At 41.8% G+C, this 17561-nt stretch overlaps 1 protein-coding gene across 1 annotated transcript in view; it reads left to right on the forward strand.

Annotated features, from left to right (window-relative positions):
• Positions 1 to 13364: 13364 nt before the first annotated feature.
• LOC125456178 (regulator of G-protein signaling 5-like) overlaps positions 13365 to 17561 on the forward strand; it is a 40868-nt gene continuing 36671 nt past the window's right edge. The window contains exon 1 of the mRNA XM_048539011.2: positions 13365 to 13498. Coding sequence (XP_048394968.1) covers positions 13455 to 13498 — 44 coding nt within the window. The 5' untranslated portion in view covers positions 13365 to 13454. The remainder of the gene's footprint in view (positions 13499 to 17561) is intronic.

Genomic DNA, 17561 nt, shown 5'->3' on the forward strand with positions numbered 1-17561 from the left:
GACATTGGTGTAACACAGTGCTGTACAGTCTTGTGTTCACCCCCTCGGCTAATCATTGCATCACAAAATGACAAGTTTCGGCTCCTTACTGTGCGTTTAAAAGCATGCAAACCACACAGGCTATCATCTTCAAAGTAAGTGTCAAATGATTGAATGCCAAGGAAGTAAACTTAGAACCATAGATGCTCCCTATGTAGACGCATGAGATGTCTGTGTGTGACTCTGTGTGCCAAAGCCACTTGGCAGAAACATGAAATTTCTGTATGCCTTGAGCTTCAGAGTGATTTGGTATCATGTGGCTGTTGGCCTGAAAGTATTTCTGACGATATGGTGAGGCTAGTGGTTTGCTGATGCCAGATAAATACAGTGCTAGGGTGTCAGGTGGGTATCATGCCAGCTAAGGGATGGAGTGCTTCGAACCAGTGGATTGGGCTCAGTGAATCCTTACAGTGTGGAAGCAGGCTATTCAGCCCATACCAACCCTCCAAAGAACATCCAACCCAGAACCAACGCCCCCACCCTATCCCTGTAACCCTGTACTTCCCATGGCTAATCCAACTGGCCTGCACATCCATGGACACTATGGGGCAATTTAGCATGGCCAATGCGCCTAGCCTTCACATCTTTGGATTGTGGGAGGAAACCGGAGCACTCAGAGGAAACCCACGCAGACAGTTGCCCAAGGTTGGAATTGAACTGATGTCCCTGGCACTGCAAGGCATTATGTCATGTCTGGCAGGTGGGGTGGGCAGTGTTGGGTGCAGTAGCAAGGTTGGTGGGGGTGAGAGAAGTCTGGTTATGGGAGGCAGGTAGTCGGCGCATGACAGTTGGAATGGGGGGGGGGTTGTCAGGAGGGAGCAGAGCCATGTCAGGCATTAGAGAGGTTATTGTCATGGGATTGTCACTTGGGGTGATCTCAGGCTAATGGGGCAGGGTGCATGAGTGGCAAATGTCAGCTCCATTGGGTGAAGGAGGGAGGTGGGTATCAGGGTCAGCGAGGTGAGGAGGCACTTGTGATGGCTGAGAGTATTTGTTGGGGTTGATGAGAAAAGGGAGGGGTTATTAATTTTGTCAGGGCATAGGGGGTGTCAAGTCCAGGATGGGATGGATACATTGAATCCAGTGAGAATAGAGGTGGGTGAAATTGTATCTGGCAGGAAGAGAGGTGGGGGGAGACCAGGCAGTGGTGGGGGTTGAGGGGGAAGAGGTTGTTATTAGGGGTCTGTGCATGTGAGGGGTTGGCAGAGGTTTAGCTGGGAGTGGGAGCTGGGAATTGGGAGGGTCAGCTAAATATTTATCCTGGGCTTTGTCCAGATTTTTAAATGTCTAATGTCTCCTTAGTAACCATTAATTGAACTGAAGTGGAGCCATCTAAATTTTCTGCTTTTTCAAAGGATTCCAGATGCAGGGGAATTTTCCATTGGAATCTTTAATTTCCCAGGCATTCCCATGGAATCCACTCGTTTGGGACTTTGCAAGGTCCCATTGCAAAACTCTGGTTTCTGCAGTTCCAATTAATTAGTAAGCTACCCTAGAATTATTTAAGAATGGACGACTGCTTATGTTGAGATATCTGTTGCCCCTCATGTCCAAAATGCATAAATGTAGACACTCCATACCCGCCTTGTTCACCAACATTGTTAAAAGTCAAAACTAGTAGAAACTGCTAGTTTAACTACAGAAGAGCATTAAATCTTCATAGCTCTTAGAACAAGTCCCATTGGATTGTAAGTGTTGTGACACACAGCACAGTAAACACTGCCAAGAAACCAGATCGTCGTATTGTTACAATAGCCTGACAACTACAATAGGCAGAAATTCACAGCGCCAGGGACCCGGGTTCGATTCCAGCCTCGGGTAACTGTCTGTTTGGAGTTTGCACATTCTCCCCGTGTCTGCATGGGTTTCCTCCAGGTACTCCGGTTTCCTCCCACAGTCCAAAGATGTTCAGGATAGGTGGATTGGCCATGCTAAATTGCCTGTAGTGTTCAGGGGTGTATGGGTTATAGGGGGATGGGTCTGGGTGGGATGCTCCAAGGGGCGGCATGGATTTGTTGGGCCGAAGGGCCTGTTTCCACACTGTAGGGAATCTAATCTAATCTACACCACATAGCATATGCAAACTTTCCAAATCACTTTCCTTACATTGCGTCTTTCTGAAGTGAACTGAATTGGACACCATTTCCCTTTTTGTTGAGTTAACCGAAAGTTGACTCAAATCAGTTGAAATTTCATTGAGGTGAATTTTACCAAAAATCAATTCAATGTCAATTTCGGGGAGTTTCATAAAATGTTTCTCTTCATAAGCTCTAGTGAGTTATCTCGTGCAATTTTACACCATGCATCTCCTTATGTAGGAAGCCACCTCTATGGTGTCACACTTGAGTGTGCCAGCAGTGACAGAACCACGCTGGTGCCATATGTAACCCCCAGCTGTACTCTCGGTCAATTGCTGCAAATGACGAACTGTCATTTACAGTTGGAGCGTGGGAAGAATTGCCCTGGATGTGGCTGACACCAGCAAGTTGGCATCCTGGTTTGCTGACCTGGATGTCCTGGTGAATGGGATGGTGACTAGCAGAGGAGACCATGGCAACAGACCCCGCCAATCAAGTCTGAAATTGGCACATGGGCCAGTGTGGTGTCTGTGGTCTGGAGGAACAAGCAGCAGTGCAGGAAAAAGGTTGATGATCATTTGCATTCTTCCAGGTTAAGTGACACCGTCTTCCCTCTGCTACCTCACATTTGCTCTATCTCTGCGACTGCACCCACCCTCTCAACAAGGCTCATGGTCTGCCACTCAAACTGTTGCTTCACTCAGTTGTGGTGACCTCATTCCGGGCACCTCTTCCTCAAAGAGAGACAGCGTGGTGCCACTTGGCATCCAGCTGAAGGAGGGACTGCAGACAAGCCCCTCTCATGACACTCTAGGTGGTTCCTCTGCTCCCATCCTGCCTGCAGTCCTGACTGCATGGGGGGTTGAAGCTGAAGAAGGTGAGCCTGCACCTGGGCAGGACCCACTAAAGGTGTCAGGGCGCTGTAGTTACAATTGATCCTCACTGTTGCCTACACAATACACCAATGCAAACAGGCTCAATCGTAGGGCAGGTTCACTCCACTTCAGCTGCGACTGCACCTAGATGCAATCGGAGGGGGAGGAGAAAGATGACACACTCTGGCTGCACATGGATGACATTGCATTGTAAACATATTCTAATATTTGAAAATATATCTTCACTTTTCAACATCAGTTTTGCAAGCAACTATCATTGTGGTTACAGCTACAAGAATAAAGGAAGAGAGAAGAGCCATCCTTAGCGCGACACAATGTTCTAACCCTGTCTGAAAGATAACTAGCCTTACCTTACCAAGCACACTTAGCATCGAACGACGGAGCATCAAATGCTTGTGAAGATGTTCACCAGTTTTTAACCATTATTTTTCTTCGCCTACAGGAAACGTATTAAAGAATCAAACCATGAAGCTGCTCTTGCAGCTGGGATTACACAGCGTAATAATGGCTCCAGCAGCAGCAAAACACTTATAAGTTTTAAAGACACTTTGAGATGACTTCATGCAACTAAGTTCCATTGAATGAGGTTCACAAAGAAGTTCTACCTCTGTTGCTTTGGCTGGCTGAATGCTGAAAGTGCTGTTCCTTCTGAAGAATGTCCTCATGTTCTTACTTGGCACAATGCTGCAGCTCTCACAGAGCCTCATCAACTATCACATAGACTCAGTGTGTCATCTAGTTGTTTGGAGTAAAGAATCCAAGAATCGCTGAATGTTCTCTCTCTCTACTATAACCTCCAGATGTGACCTGCATGGGAACATGATGTGGAGGAGACATCTTAAGATCCTCATTGGCCTCTGCGAACATGACATGGCGATCTGAATGCCCCTCTAAACAGAGGCCCTCTCTCATCTGCACAGCATTCCATGGAAAACAGATGAATGTAGCTCCCCAGTACTTTTGCTGCATCATGAGGGCCTTAACGACTGGAAAATCCACAATTAGGAGGCTACGTCACACCAGTCAGTAGTTGATGCAGGTCCTAACTACCAGGTACATGTGTTTTCCATCCAGTAATGTGGAATGCACCCTGAAATTCTGGCGAGCGTTCGCAAGATGGAGGCTCAGAGGAGCAAGAGGTGAGCTGGAGCTTCCAGCTACTCATCCCCAAATCTTCTGGGAATTGTCGCCACCTATATCTCTCTGCCATATGAAACAAAATGCCTATAAAGGAGGCCAGGTTCAGTTCTGATGAGATGTAAATGCCTGCAAATAGGTCCCTCGCTGCTCACTAGCAAGGTTTTCATTTCACTGTTCAAAGTCTGAGTGTAAAACCAGACCTATGTTTTCTCAACTCCAAGAATGTCATTTTCCAAATCCTGCCACATTTTCCCAACTGATCCGCCATTGCCTGTGTTATTCAGGGGCTGGGAGAATTTCAGGCCTCATCTTCCACTTTCTCTTTTAAGAATTGGATAACTATGCTATCTGATTCCTTGGCGCAGTCTTGCAGAGAAGTTATTATTTTAAAAAGGTGAGCATTTTCCCAAAGATAGATTTTTGTATGATCAATTAACCTAAATATCACCAGTATTGCAAAACAACTTTCATTGATATTGTATCATTAACATTGTAATTAACAGGTGCTTCACAGGAGTGCTGTAAATCAAAATTTGACACCTAGCCACAGGAGGAAATGTTAAGACAAGAGGTCAAATGTTTGGCCAGACAGGCAGTTTTTGGGAGAGTCTTTTAAAAAGGAAGAAGTTATCATAGAATCTCTACCGTGGGGAAGCAGGCCATTTGGCCCATTGGGCCCACGCTGACTCACTGAAGAACATCCAATCCAGACCTGCATCTTCCATGGCCAATCCACCGAGCCTGCATGTCCCTGGACACTATGGCACAAATTGGCCTGGCCAAACTACGTAACCTGCATATCTTTGGACTGCGGAAGGAATCCGGAGCAAACCCACGTGGACACAGGGACTATGTGCAATCTCCACACAGACAGTCACGGGAGGGCGGAATAGAACTCATCGCCCTAGCATTGTGAGGCAACAGTGCTGACCACTGAGCCACCATGCCACGCTTGTGAGGGGAGGTCAAGGGAGTTATGACAAAGAAGTTTCAGTGTTCAAGTCCAAGGCATTTAAAGGCAATATTGCAGTGAGGAAAATCATGTTTGGTATGATTAAACTCAGGATCCTTCCCACAGTTTTTGAAATTTTCTAAATGCTCCTTTTTTCTCCCCCAACTCATTTTATGTTTTCCAAATAGTACTTTCCGTGACAAAGCTATTGAGACAGGAAGGCATCAGAAACAAACAGAGTGAGACCAATGCATTTTGTTCCATCAATGAATTATTTTTAAAATAAGAAGCCTCAATCATGCTAGCATTTAATGCCCTCCCTTTAGGTAAGTTTGGTGGCAGGAAGCAATTAGGTTTGAGGGTGCTATGTGAGTGCCTTACCACTTTTCCGCTTCTGCCCAAATTTAGTCGGATGTCTTGTGCACAGATTTTATGACAATTGCCATTCCTCCACTAACTGATGGCCTTAGGTGATGAGCTAATGCTTGTTATATACCTCATCTTAGCATTAATCAAAAAGTGGGCAGGCCTACACCACACATGGAGCCTGAATAGAAAGCACTGGCAGTTTACTTGCAAGCTTCTGGTGAGGGAGCTGGTTTCTTCATTGTCAGACACTCAATGCCTGGCATTGGCAAGTGGGTGGATCCCTACAGAGAGCCACCACCATGACCTTGCTGCCAACACCCTTATTCTCAGCTTCCTTGACCCTTTCCTGGGGGCTTCTTCCTGCCATTGCTCACCTGTTGACCTCCGTTCCAATGCTGTTTCTAGGCCTTGCCCATATAGTGCCACTGTAGCTTCTTGGCACTGATGAACTCTGAGAGCTGCCAGCTTCCGATTGGCCAGCAGCTCTCAATAGGCGAGACTTCCACTTCGACGTCTCTCGATCCTTTGGATGCCTGGGGAGTGTGTCCCTGAGAAAGAAGATGCAGGTCTCTCAATAGCTCTCCACCTAGTGGGTAAGGCCCTTGTTACCTCTACTGCATGGCTGAAGATGTCCCTTGATTTGTTATCAGCACTACCTCCATTCTTTCAACCAAGTAAGAACTATATTGATCGACAACTGTGTAGACTGATATCGCTGTTTAAGTGAGATAGCTGTAGTTTAGAAGATAGGAATAATATTACGTTGTACTCACCAATATGGTCATGTTGATGATGAAATGCTGACAGACTTACCAATTTCAAACCATATAAGTGCAATGTTGATTCATAATAGAAATTAGGCGATCACAGGACATGTGATACAGGAGCAGAAGTAGACCATTCAGCCCATTGAGTCTGCTCTGACATTCAATGAGGTCATGGCTGATTTGACAATGCTAAAGACTGCTTTTCTGCCTTTGCTCTTGAGTCCCTTACTAATAAAAAAACGCTTTCAGCCTTGAAGATTCTCAATGTTCCAGCTTTGATACACCTGTGAGGTAAAGATTTCCACATATTCGCCACTCTCTCAGATAAAAAAAATCCTCCTAATCTCATTTTAAAGTCCTTTTTCTGAGATTATGACCTACACTCTCTCATAAGTGGAAACAATGTCTTTGCATCTATCCTGTCAATTCCCTGAAGAGTTTTATATATTTCAACGATCTACTCTCATTCTCCTAAACTCCAATGAGTACAAGCTCAAACTATTCAAGCTTGCCTCATAAGACAATCCCTCCATACCAGAATCAACAAAATGAACCTTGTCTGGATTGCCTCCAAAATCAATGTATCTTTCTTTAAATAAGAGAAGCAAAACTGTACACAGTATTTAAGCTGTGGTCTGATCGTGCCGTATACAATTTTCACAAAGTCTCGCTATTTTAATACTCCTTTATATTTCATTTAGAAACATAAGCCAACATTTCCATTTGCCTTCCTTATCCTCTGATGGGTTGTGTGTTCACCTTTTGTGATGTACACGCAAGGATTCCTAAATCCCTCTATGCTGTTGCAACTCATCAATTCCAGAATACTTATCAGTCTTTAGCCCAGTTATTTGCCTAGTTGTTATTATGCTTATTTTCTCCACACCTTAAGCCTCTTGATAATTTAGTACTTTTGTAATGCTATCGGTGTCGCCTACATTGAATGCTGGTGCAAAGTGTTTGCTCAACTCATCTACCATTTCTTAGCTCATCATTGTTATTTTCCCAGTCTCATTCTCTCAGGGGCATATGCTCACTGTTGCCTTTCTCTTCCTTTTTATATGGTTAAAGAAGCTCTTACTATCTAATTTTGTGATACTTGCTAGTTTGATCTCATAGGTTGTTTTCTCCATCTTTGTTTTTTTTGGTGTACCAAAGCATCTTGTTGCCTATAGATGCTATCTTTCTCTCAGATCCCAGGAGTTTCTGAAGTATCTGAGAAACCAGTCACCTCTCAAAGCTGAGAAAGAAGGAACTGCCGATGCTGGAGAATCTGAGATAACAAGGTGTACAGCTGGATGAACACAGCAGGCCAAGCAGCATCAGAGGAGCAGGAATGCTGACATTTCGGGTCGAGACCCTTCTTCAGAAATAGTCTCAACCCGAAACGTCCGCTTTCCTGCTCCTCCGATGCTGCTTGGGCTGCTGTGTTCATCCAGTTCTACACCTTGTTATCTCAGATTCTCCAGCATTGGCAGTTCCTACTATCTCTATAACTATGTTAACCCCACTGCGAAGCCCATTTCTGAAGAAGGGTCTCAACCCGAAACGTCAGCTCTCCTGCTCCTCTGATGCTGCTTGGCCTGCTGTTTCATCCAGCTCCACCCCCTTGTTATCTCAACCGCTCAAAGCTCATCTCAATTATAACATGAATCACTGGGACCTTATATTCAGATAGGCATGCTGATTAGCTACAAAAACAGAAGTTGTTGGAAGCTCAGCAGGTCTGGCAGTATCTGCGAAGAAAAAAACTCAGAGTTAGCGTATCAGGTCTGGTGACCCTACTTCAGGAAGGGTGTGAGGAAGTATCATTGGGCCCAAAGCATTAACTCTGATTTTTTTTTCTTTACAGATACTGCCAGACCTGCTGAGCTTCCAGCAACTTTGTTTTTGTTCCTGATTTACAGTATCCACGGGTCTTTCAATTTTTATGCTGATTAGGTATGCTTGAGATTCAACTCTCAATCTTAAATATACATAGGCAATTTAAAGTGCAACTGTTTACAACCTAGCATTCTTAACATTTTTCTGGGACTTTGGAGACTCACTGCATATCTACTGCTAGCATACAGCCTGCTGTCATTGTCTCCAAGTGTAAACATTTTTACAACTTCTCCCCAGTAAAACAACCCAAAGCCTTTTTGATCTTTAACAATCAAACCGCTCAAACTTGCTGTTGTGCAGACTTCAGAACACATCACTCGACTCCATTCACTTTAAATTCAAGACACAATCTCAATACATTATAATCTTGTAAATCTCACAACCGTAATAGTTTAGCACACATCAATTTCCAATCCACCAGCTTTTCTGGATATGGTCTATTTGATTCTCTGTCATGTTGTTGTCTACTTCCATTTGGTAAGTGTCTAAGGTACCATTCTGAAACATTTCCTGTGATAGTGAGTTCCATAAATTAACAACATTCTTGAGTAAAAGAAATCAAATTTATCTTCAAAGGCCCACCCTAAAAGCAGATGAAGTTAATGGCTAGGGGACCTGTATCACACCAACAACTAGTCAGAGAGGGAGAATCATAGACCTGATAGAGGTAAGTTGATGGACTATAGCAATTACTTATTTGAGAACCCTGAGAGTAACCCTCCCTTTTCTCCCAGTTTACGTTGCAGTGCTATAAGATGAACTTACACGCTGAAATAGAAACAGAAAATGATGGGTCTGTTCCACAACCCTGGCAACATCTTCGGACAGAGAAACAGGATTAATCTTCGGACAGAGAAACAGGATTAATCTTCGGACAGAGAAACAGGATTAATCTTTCAGGTTTTGATTTTTCATCGGAATTTTGACAATTTTAAGTCAAGAATTAAAACTCTTATAACAATGTTACTGTGAAAGAAATGTAATGACTGTGGAATATATATTTTGAGAACTGCTTATTCACCTTGCTGATGATACTCAATATATGCTTTGTCTGAAAAAAATCAGCCATACCATGCAGCTATCATGGTGACTCATCAGGGTGTTCACTTTAGCACTAATGAAATTCAACCTCCCAGCACCTCTAATGAAAAGCGAACATCACGGTCTCCATGCAAAGAAGTAAAATAAAATTGGGTCTTGTTCCACATTCATATTAAATTGTAAGCTGTGCTCAGATGGTTAATTGATGCACAGTTACTTTAAAGAATACACAGTCATCTTGGAAACAGCTTCCTGTTTCTAGGATTGTTTTCATCTTGGAAAAACAGGATGTTCTTGCAGCAGGGCGTCACAGCATTTAAACTTTCGAAATCTCATCTCCAGCACAATTACATTTTTAATGCAGATCATAACTGTGGGGTGGCCCAGCAATTTCTATGGTAGACAGATGGACGCCCAAACAGAAGGTCATGGGGTTCAAGAACAAGCCTCGCCTTACATTGTCTGCTCTTAATCACTTGGAGAAGCAAACCTCTTTTCAACTTCTATCATGAACATTCTTGTTACATAAAAGAGTTACAGAAAAATATTGGTTCATCTCCAGCCCGAAGTTAATTGTGACTTTTTTTACAACCCCTCACATGCAGACAAATTTGTTCTGCCAGCCAACCAACCCAAATGGGAATTAAATTCACAACATATCTTTATTTTAAGTATTCAAATATGACTGCACCACATAATTACAATGATATCCTTGTGGAATTAAAATAAGGCTCTTCTAATAATTACTCCCCAGTTTTAGTACACACAGTTTAAAATGGAACATTAGGCTGACTATTCCCAGCTGCTGAAGGGGAAAATATGCTGAAATCTGAAAAATGAGATTTCGACACTGTGGAAAACAAAGTCAATTTTGTAACCAAGGTTTGAATGGTGAGACAAGACGCTTACTTGCATGCATTTATGCCTCATTTGTTCCTAATCTCACCTCACTTATATCTAGTTTCCTATTGTTCCACACAACAGGGAGAAACTTAATGTGGACAAAACCTGACATAAGACTCAGAGCAGGTATTAGGCAGCTCCAGGTTAGCAATGACCTGCTCAGTTTGGGTCCACCGGGGCCGTTCAGCTCCTGATCTCATCTCAGCCTCGGTTGAATCATGGACAAAAGAGTGAATTCCAGAGGTGAGGCAAGGTGAGAGTGACCGCCCTTGAAGTCAAAGTCACATTTAACTAAGTGTGGCATCAGGAGCAAAACCAGAGTCAATGGGAATCAAGGAAAAATACTCTCCTCTGATGGGAGAGTAAGGGAGAGGGTGTGATTGGTAGAGGGGTCAATCATCTCAGCGTCAGGATATCTTTGCAGGAGTCCCTTGGGGGAACGTCTTCATCCTAACGATTTTCAGTTGTTTCATCAATGACCTTCCCTCCACCATAAGGTCAGAAGTGGAGATATCGTCTGACAATGCGCAATGTTTGGGACCATCATGACTCCTCACAATCTGCAGCAGTCTATGTTCAAATGCAGCAAGACCTTGACAATATCCAGGTATGTGCTGACACATGGCACATGCCCACGCAAATGCCAGGCAATGACCATCTCAACAAAACAGAATCTAAGAATTGCCCCTTGACCATTCAATGGCGCCACCATCACTGAATTCTTCACTAGTGGTTATCATTGACAAGAATCTGAACTAGACTAGTCATACAAATATCCACAAGAGCAAATCAAAGACTAGGAATCCTGGCATGACTGATTCACCTCAGTCCCAAAGCCTGTCCACCATCTATAAGTCAGGAGTGTGATGGAATGTTCCTTATTTGCCTAGATGAGTGCAGCTCCAACAATACCCAAGACACCCTTCAGAACAAAACTGGTCACTTGATTGGCATCACACCAACAATCATTCATTTCCCTCCTCACCAATACACATTTGTAGCTGTGCATACCATCTCCAAGATGTAGTGCAGAAATTCACCAAGTCTCCTTTGACAGCAGTTTCCAAACCTATGATCACTACAACCTAGAAGGACATGGGCAGCAGATACATGGGAACACCGCCATTTCCAACTTCTCCAAACCACTCACCATATTGACTTTTTTTAAAAAATCACCATTCCTTCATTGTCACTGGGTCAAAATCCTGGATCGTTCTTCTAGTGGCATTGTAGGTCAGGCCTGCAGAACACAGACTATAGCAGTTCTAGAAATCAACTCACCACCACCTCCTCAAAGACAAGAAATGTTGGCCCAGCTGGAAAGGATGTTGTTCCTCCAGCTTATGTTGAGCTTCATTGAAACACTGTAGGAAGTGTGAGAACAAGATGGTTTACTGAATTGCAAACAACTGGGAAGTCAGGACAGATTGGAGGCTTTCCGCAAAGCAGTCAGCAAGTCTTGCCAGTGCAAAGGAGAGCACATTGTGAGTAGCGAAGAATGTAGCAGACAAGATTGGAAGAAGTGCAAGTGAAATGCTGCTTCACCTAAAGGTATAAATGGGGCTTTGGATTGTGAGAATTGAAGAGTTGAATGGATAAATGTTATACCTTGTGCAATTGTTTGGGAAGGTGCCGTGGGAATTGAGGATGAGTTAGGATTGGTGGAAGAGTGGACTGGAATGTCAGAAAGGGAATGGTCCCTGCAGGATACAGACAGGGGAAGGGAAGGGAAGATGTGTTTGGTGTTGGCATCCTGTTGGAGACAGTGGAAATGGCAAAGGATGTTCCTTCAATCGCAAAGACTGGTGGGGTGCAAAATGAGGACAAAAGGGAAGCCCATTGTTATTCTGGGAAGGAGGGGAAGGAATGAGGAATGAAATGCCATGCTGTTCAAGGGAGGTGTTGTAATCTGGCAAGGTAACCTGTATCGTGCAGAGCCTGAGCTCCAACTCTCAGAAACTTCCTCTGTCTCCTGCAGTCTGTCGTTAAGGAACAGAGTTTGGAGTGGAAACCAAAACCAACATCTTTAGTCTTCCCAATATTTAAATGGAGGAAATTTAGATTCATTTGATACTGGATGTCAGATAACGAGTTTCACAAATTACAGAGAAAAGAACCAAAGGAAAGAGAGTTTTACCATAGCGGAAAGCTGTTTGCAACTTAATTATGTAAATGAAAGGCAATATTTTGGAAAAAAAATCACAATATTATCACTTGTTAAGAAACTGATTGTGTGAATGGGAGGATGAGCTTGATACTATATTTCTCCCATTTTTAGTGAATTACCTTTTGGTCCAACTAAGTTAAAGAAAGCCAAATTGGAGCACATCTGTTGAGATTTTTAAATGGTGAAACATTGTTAGAAACATATATTTAATAAAAGAAAACAGCAAATTATACAACATTGTTTGGCATAAATTCCAAAAATATTTTCTGCTGGAAAATAAAATTTTGAAACAAAGGTTGTAAAGTAGCCCTTTTGCACTTTGGCGTATGTCTCTGCAATATTCAAATACATTTCTGCAACACACGGACGGAAATCTTGGTATCATGAGCTCTAACTCTATTTTGCAAAAATCTATAATGAAAAGAACCACAAACTTTCCAGCACCAATTCTACTCAACCACTGTAAAAGCTGGGAAAAGAAAACCCACTAGATTTTTTTTCTTCTAAGCACCAGATATTACTGGATAACTGTACTGTTCTGATACACGGCTGCGCTTCAAACTTGGGCTCTCCCTTCTGTGCTAAGTGCTGAATAACTTACTTCTGGCCCACGTCTAGCTAACAACCTGCTCTAAGGATATTGTTGTCTGGGAAAATTCACGAATAATTTTCAAGTTACAACTTCCTTTGCCATCAGCGAGTTGTCTCTACCACAAGCAAGCTGTCTGGTTTTAGCATGCCTTCTCTGTCTTGGGAAATTCTTTCACCAGCAAGGAAGGACTCATTGTTTAATGCTGTTATAAATTCAAAGTATGCAAATCATTAAGCACAGTGGATTTTTGCTGAAGATCTGTTTGGACAGAGCAAAATGTACATTTTAGGTGAATTGAAGTCAGCTTAAGACTCCAGTTTGTGAAATCTTACAGACAACTGAATGTTTTTTTTTAAGGTAGATATGATGTTTTTGGAGCACTGATTGACCTTTCTATGCATACTGCTGGAGGCTGTAGTCTGCAGATCCCTCCTTAGAGTGAGGCACTCATGCGATCCCTGGACTATAATCACTTTTGAAAGATTTAATTGGCTGACCAGCCAGCGTCACTCAAGGGAAGAAAGTCTGTATATAATCTACATGGCACAGCAGCAAGCAGCAGAAGAAGCTCAAGTTCAGAGCGATTTTACTTTGCTGAGAGACAACAAAGCAAAGGAGCTGCCAAAATGTGCAAAGGGTTAGCAGCCCTACCAGCAACATGCCTCGAAAGGTGAGCAAATGACAACTACAATACTGGCTTAAGTTATTGACCAAGCATTTAATTTGTTCATGTGCTTCATCATTTTGATTCAATGCAAACAGTATGCTTTAATTTTGGAGATCCTTTTGTAAATTAACTAAAATCTGGATTTTAAACAAAACAACATCCAGAACATAATTTTTATTGTAAGCTTGCTATTATGGTATTTAAATAGCTATTTAATAGTTAAGGCTCGTCATATATTGCAACAAATGGTGCTTGTTGTCTGTCAAATTCTGGTATTTTTACTGCCTTGCACTTCTAATGCAATATTCCTAGACCTGAGCAATAATTTACTGTTAAGTGTTTAAAATCGAGCAGTTTCTTGCATTGGCTCTGATTTCTTATTTGAAGAACAGTACAAAGTGAATTGATCAATTGGGCAAAAGCATGTGTTAATTTAGGTGATGGTGAGGAAAGATTGACAGATTGGATCCAGCCAAGTAAAATATTTAATTAGTCATTATTTACAAAATGCAACCCACACCCACAATTAAAACAAATCTGTTTCTTTTATCAAAACTGTTGCAGAACAGACTTTGAAATTAGATAGCTATACATATTAACAAAGTCACAAGGATCCATTGATGACAAGTAAATATTGATTGAGCAGAACTGGTTCTGAAAAGGAGTTATGTGCTTTTCAATCTCAAAACAAATGATCAAATCCGATCAATGAAATAATCTGCATGGTTTGCTTTCTACACTTAATGTGCAATTGCTTGTTTGATCTGTGTTCTATGGAAAGGATATCTTCAGCTACTTAAACCATGTTTATTTCATTGCACTCCAGTGTTTTCTCCCTATTTCACTTCAATTTCTAATATAATTACAACTTCTACCACAATGTAACCAATGTCACCACATTGATTTTTACTGTACATTTTTAAAAATGTAATGTTAAGCTCACTGACAGGGTCTTTCAAAAATGAGGAATTTCAAACAATATCATTCAAGTTGAGGTAGCAAAAGATACAGCTCACACTGAAGAAAGGATTTGGAGGAAATAGTATCTCATAGAGTCATAGTCACAGAGCATGGAAACTGACCCTTTGGTCCAACTAGCCTGCTCTGACCATGTTTTGAATCCATATTAGCCCCACTTTTAAATGTTGTAACTGTACTTGCATCCAACATTTCCTCCAACAGTTCATTCCACACAAGAGCCTCTCTCTGTTTTTTTAAAAAAAAGTTGCTCCTCATGTTCTTTTTAAAACTTGCTCCTTTCACTTTAAAAATATACACTCTAGTTTTGAACTCCCCTACCCTGGGGAAAAGACCTTTGCTATTCACCTTTTCTGCGCCCTTCATGATTTTATAAATGATTGTAAGATCACCCCTCAACCTCCTAAACTTCAGCCTGTCCAGCCTATTTTTATAACTCAAAACCCCGCATTCCCAGCAACATCCTGGCAATTTTTTTTTCTCAACCTGCTCCAATTTAATAGCATCCTTCCTATATCTCATGTTGGCAGTCTCCATCAGTAAGCATGTTTGATTATTGGATTGTAATTAAGGGCAACAGATCAACCAAAGGGAAAAGTTAATGTAAAATCTTTGCTGTCAGATTATCACCGGCATGAAAATCCAGGAGAGATGTATTACTGGTATCTGAACTGATACTGATACTTCACTCTATTTTGCCAAGTTAGAATTAACCCTCTCAGACATCTGTTAAATGAATTGTATCAATTGTACTCTGGTGATGGGCATTAAATATAACATGCAAATTCTAGTTCAGTCCCTAGAACAATGTGTGATGTGCTATTTAAAAATTCATTGATTTTTGGGCTCTTGTGGTATAGAGGTAGTGTGCCTACCTCTGAGCCATGAAACCAGGGTTCAAGTCCTAACCGCTCCAGAAGTGTGTACGAACAGCCAGAAACAGGTTGATTGAAAATAGCTGAGTTGGGCTCTTCACTGCCCCTGATGGACAGTGCTTGTACTTCATTAACTTAGAAAGCACTGATGATTGGATGGAGGTTTTAAAATAAAACAGCAGTCGTGTTGCCGATATACACTATGCAAAACAATTATACAATAACAAATAGTTGTCAATTCTAGTCAGTTCCACTTTTGTCAGTTTCTACACATGCATTGCATACATAGATTTTACTTTGTGCAAGTCTCTTTAAAGTAGCCATGAGCATAAGCTCCTGGTGCTTATTAATTGTTCATATAATATGTAGCATGGGTGATTTGGTGGTGGTTAAAGAAAATTATCATCCAGAGTTGTGTAATAGCATCTCTGAAAAGGAAAAAAAAACTTCGGCAGTGTACCTATCTCTGAGCCAATTTCTTGATTTGAAATTATCAAGCAGCCTGAAAGGAGGTTTTTAATACACAACATGTCACTGAAAATTGGAAGTAATATTATTTAAACTTAAACAGTTCTGAGGGGTCCCTATCGGGTACATTCTGAGAGGTTGTTTCTCCAGGTTAGGGAGTCATATTCTTAGGATAATAGATTGATGATATAAGTCTGAAATTAGGTGACATTTCTTCTCTGGAAGAGTTTTGAATCTTTGAAATTCTCCATCCCAAAGGACTTTGAATGCTTAATTATTGACCAAAATCAATGCTAGGATGGAGAAATTTTGGACTCAAGAGCAATCAATGAACTTGGTGAAAAGTGGAGTGTAAGTGAGACTCCTTAATGTGGATAAGTCACCCAGCCTGATTGGGATGCACTGTAGTCTGCTGAGGGATGTATGAGCAGAAATTTCAGAGGTGACAGGGCAATTTAAGATTGTAGTTAATAATGGGTACAGAATATGGGTTCTTGGACTTTGTGAAGAGAAGCAGAGCACAAGAGTTGGGAAATTATGGTAAAACAACATAAAAGCTTTAGTTTAACTGTGATCAAAATACTGAGCACAATTCTGGATGCTACACTTTCATCAGAGTGTAAAGGCTGTTTCAAGTGATGTGACTAATAGCTGCCACACACTGCACACTAAGGCATTTACAGCAGCGGTAGCGATCATATGACTGAAACAAGCCAGTAGGTACACTAATAAAGTACAACATTTCTCCAATTTCTTTATACTTAAAAAAGAGGAAAAAAAGTTGAACCATTGTTTGTGATTACAAATTACTGATATACACTACACAAAACAATTATACAATAACAAATAGTTCTAGTCAGTTCCAGTTTTGTCAGTCTCTGTACGTACACCGCATGCATAATCTTTGCATTGTGCAGGTCTCTTTATAATAGCCATGAGCATTGTTATTGTCTGTTTTTCTGGTAAAATGTCTTATTCTTCTTTCTGCCCATTCCAGGGAGTGTTGCTGCAGTGGTGAATGTGATTGTTTTGTTCGCTGTTGTTACTGATCCATTTCCATTGTTTGGAAATGGTGGACCCCTGGGACTGATGGTCATCCTGGACACTGCAAAAGGTGGTTCAATCACATTTTCCTCATTTGCTGCCTGAAGCGAATGAACAGCACTCTTGTTATTTTGACATCTTGGCAGCTGCAATGATTTTTTTTTGGTGATTCGTGTACGCCATGAACAGTCAAAGTGACAACTGCTCTATAGAAGTCCCAAAATGCCAGAAGAGCTGACTTTTGTTGAGAGTGTTAAACACTTACTTTCTGACTGACCCTCAATATGCAGCTGTGGCATTATTTTGGCAGTTTGATCAAAGTGAAATTTGACCTTCTGTTATTTCACATTAATTCTGTCACTCCTGTTACTTCTTAACAGGGAGGCCATGGCCTATTGGTATTATCGCTGGTCTGCTAATCCAGAGACCCAGATAACATCGTGGGGACCCAGGTTTGAATCCTGCCACAGCAGATGGTGGAATTTGGATTCAATAAATATCTGGAATTAAGGATCTAATGATGACCATGAATCCATCGTCAGGGGAAAAACCCATCAGGTTCACTAATGTCCTTTAGGGAAGGAAACTGCCATCCTTACCTGGTCTGGCTTACATATGACTCCAGACCCACAGCAATGTGGTCGACTCTTAGCTGCCCTTTGGGCAATAAATGCTGCCTAGCCAGCGTCGACCTTATCCCG

The sequence above is a fragment of the Stegostoma tigrinum genome, chromosome 8 (genome assembly GCF_030684315.1).
Source record: "Stegostoma tigrinum isolate sSteTig4 chromosome 8, sSteTig4.hap1, whole genome shotgun sequence".
NCBI lineage: Eukaryota > Metazoa > Chordata > Chondrichthyes > Orectolobiformes > Stegostomatidae > Stegostoma > Stegostoma tigrinum.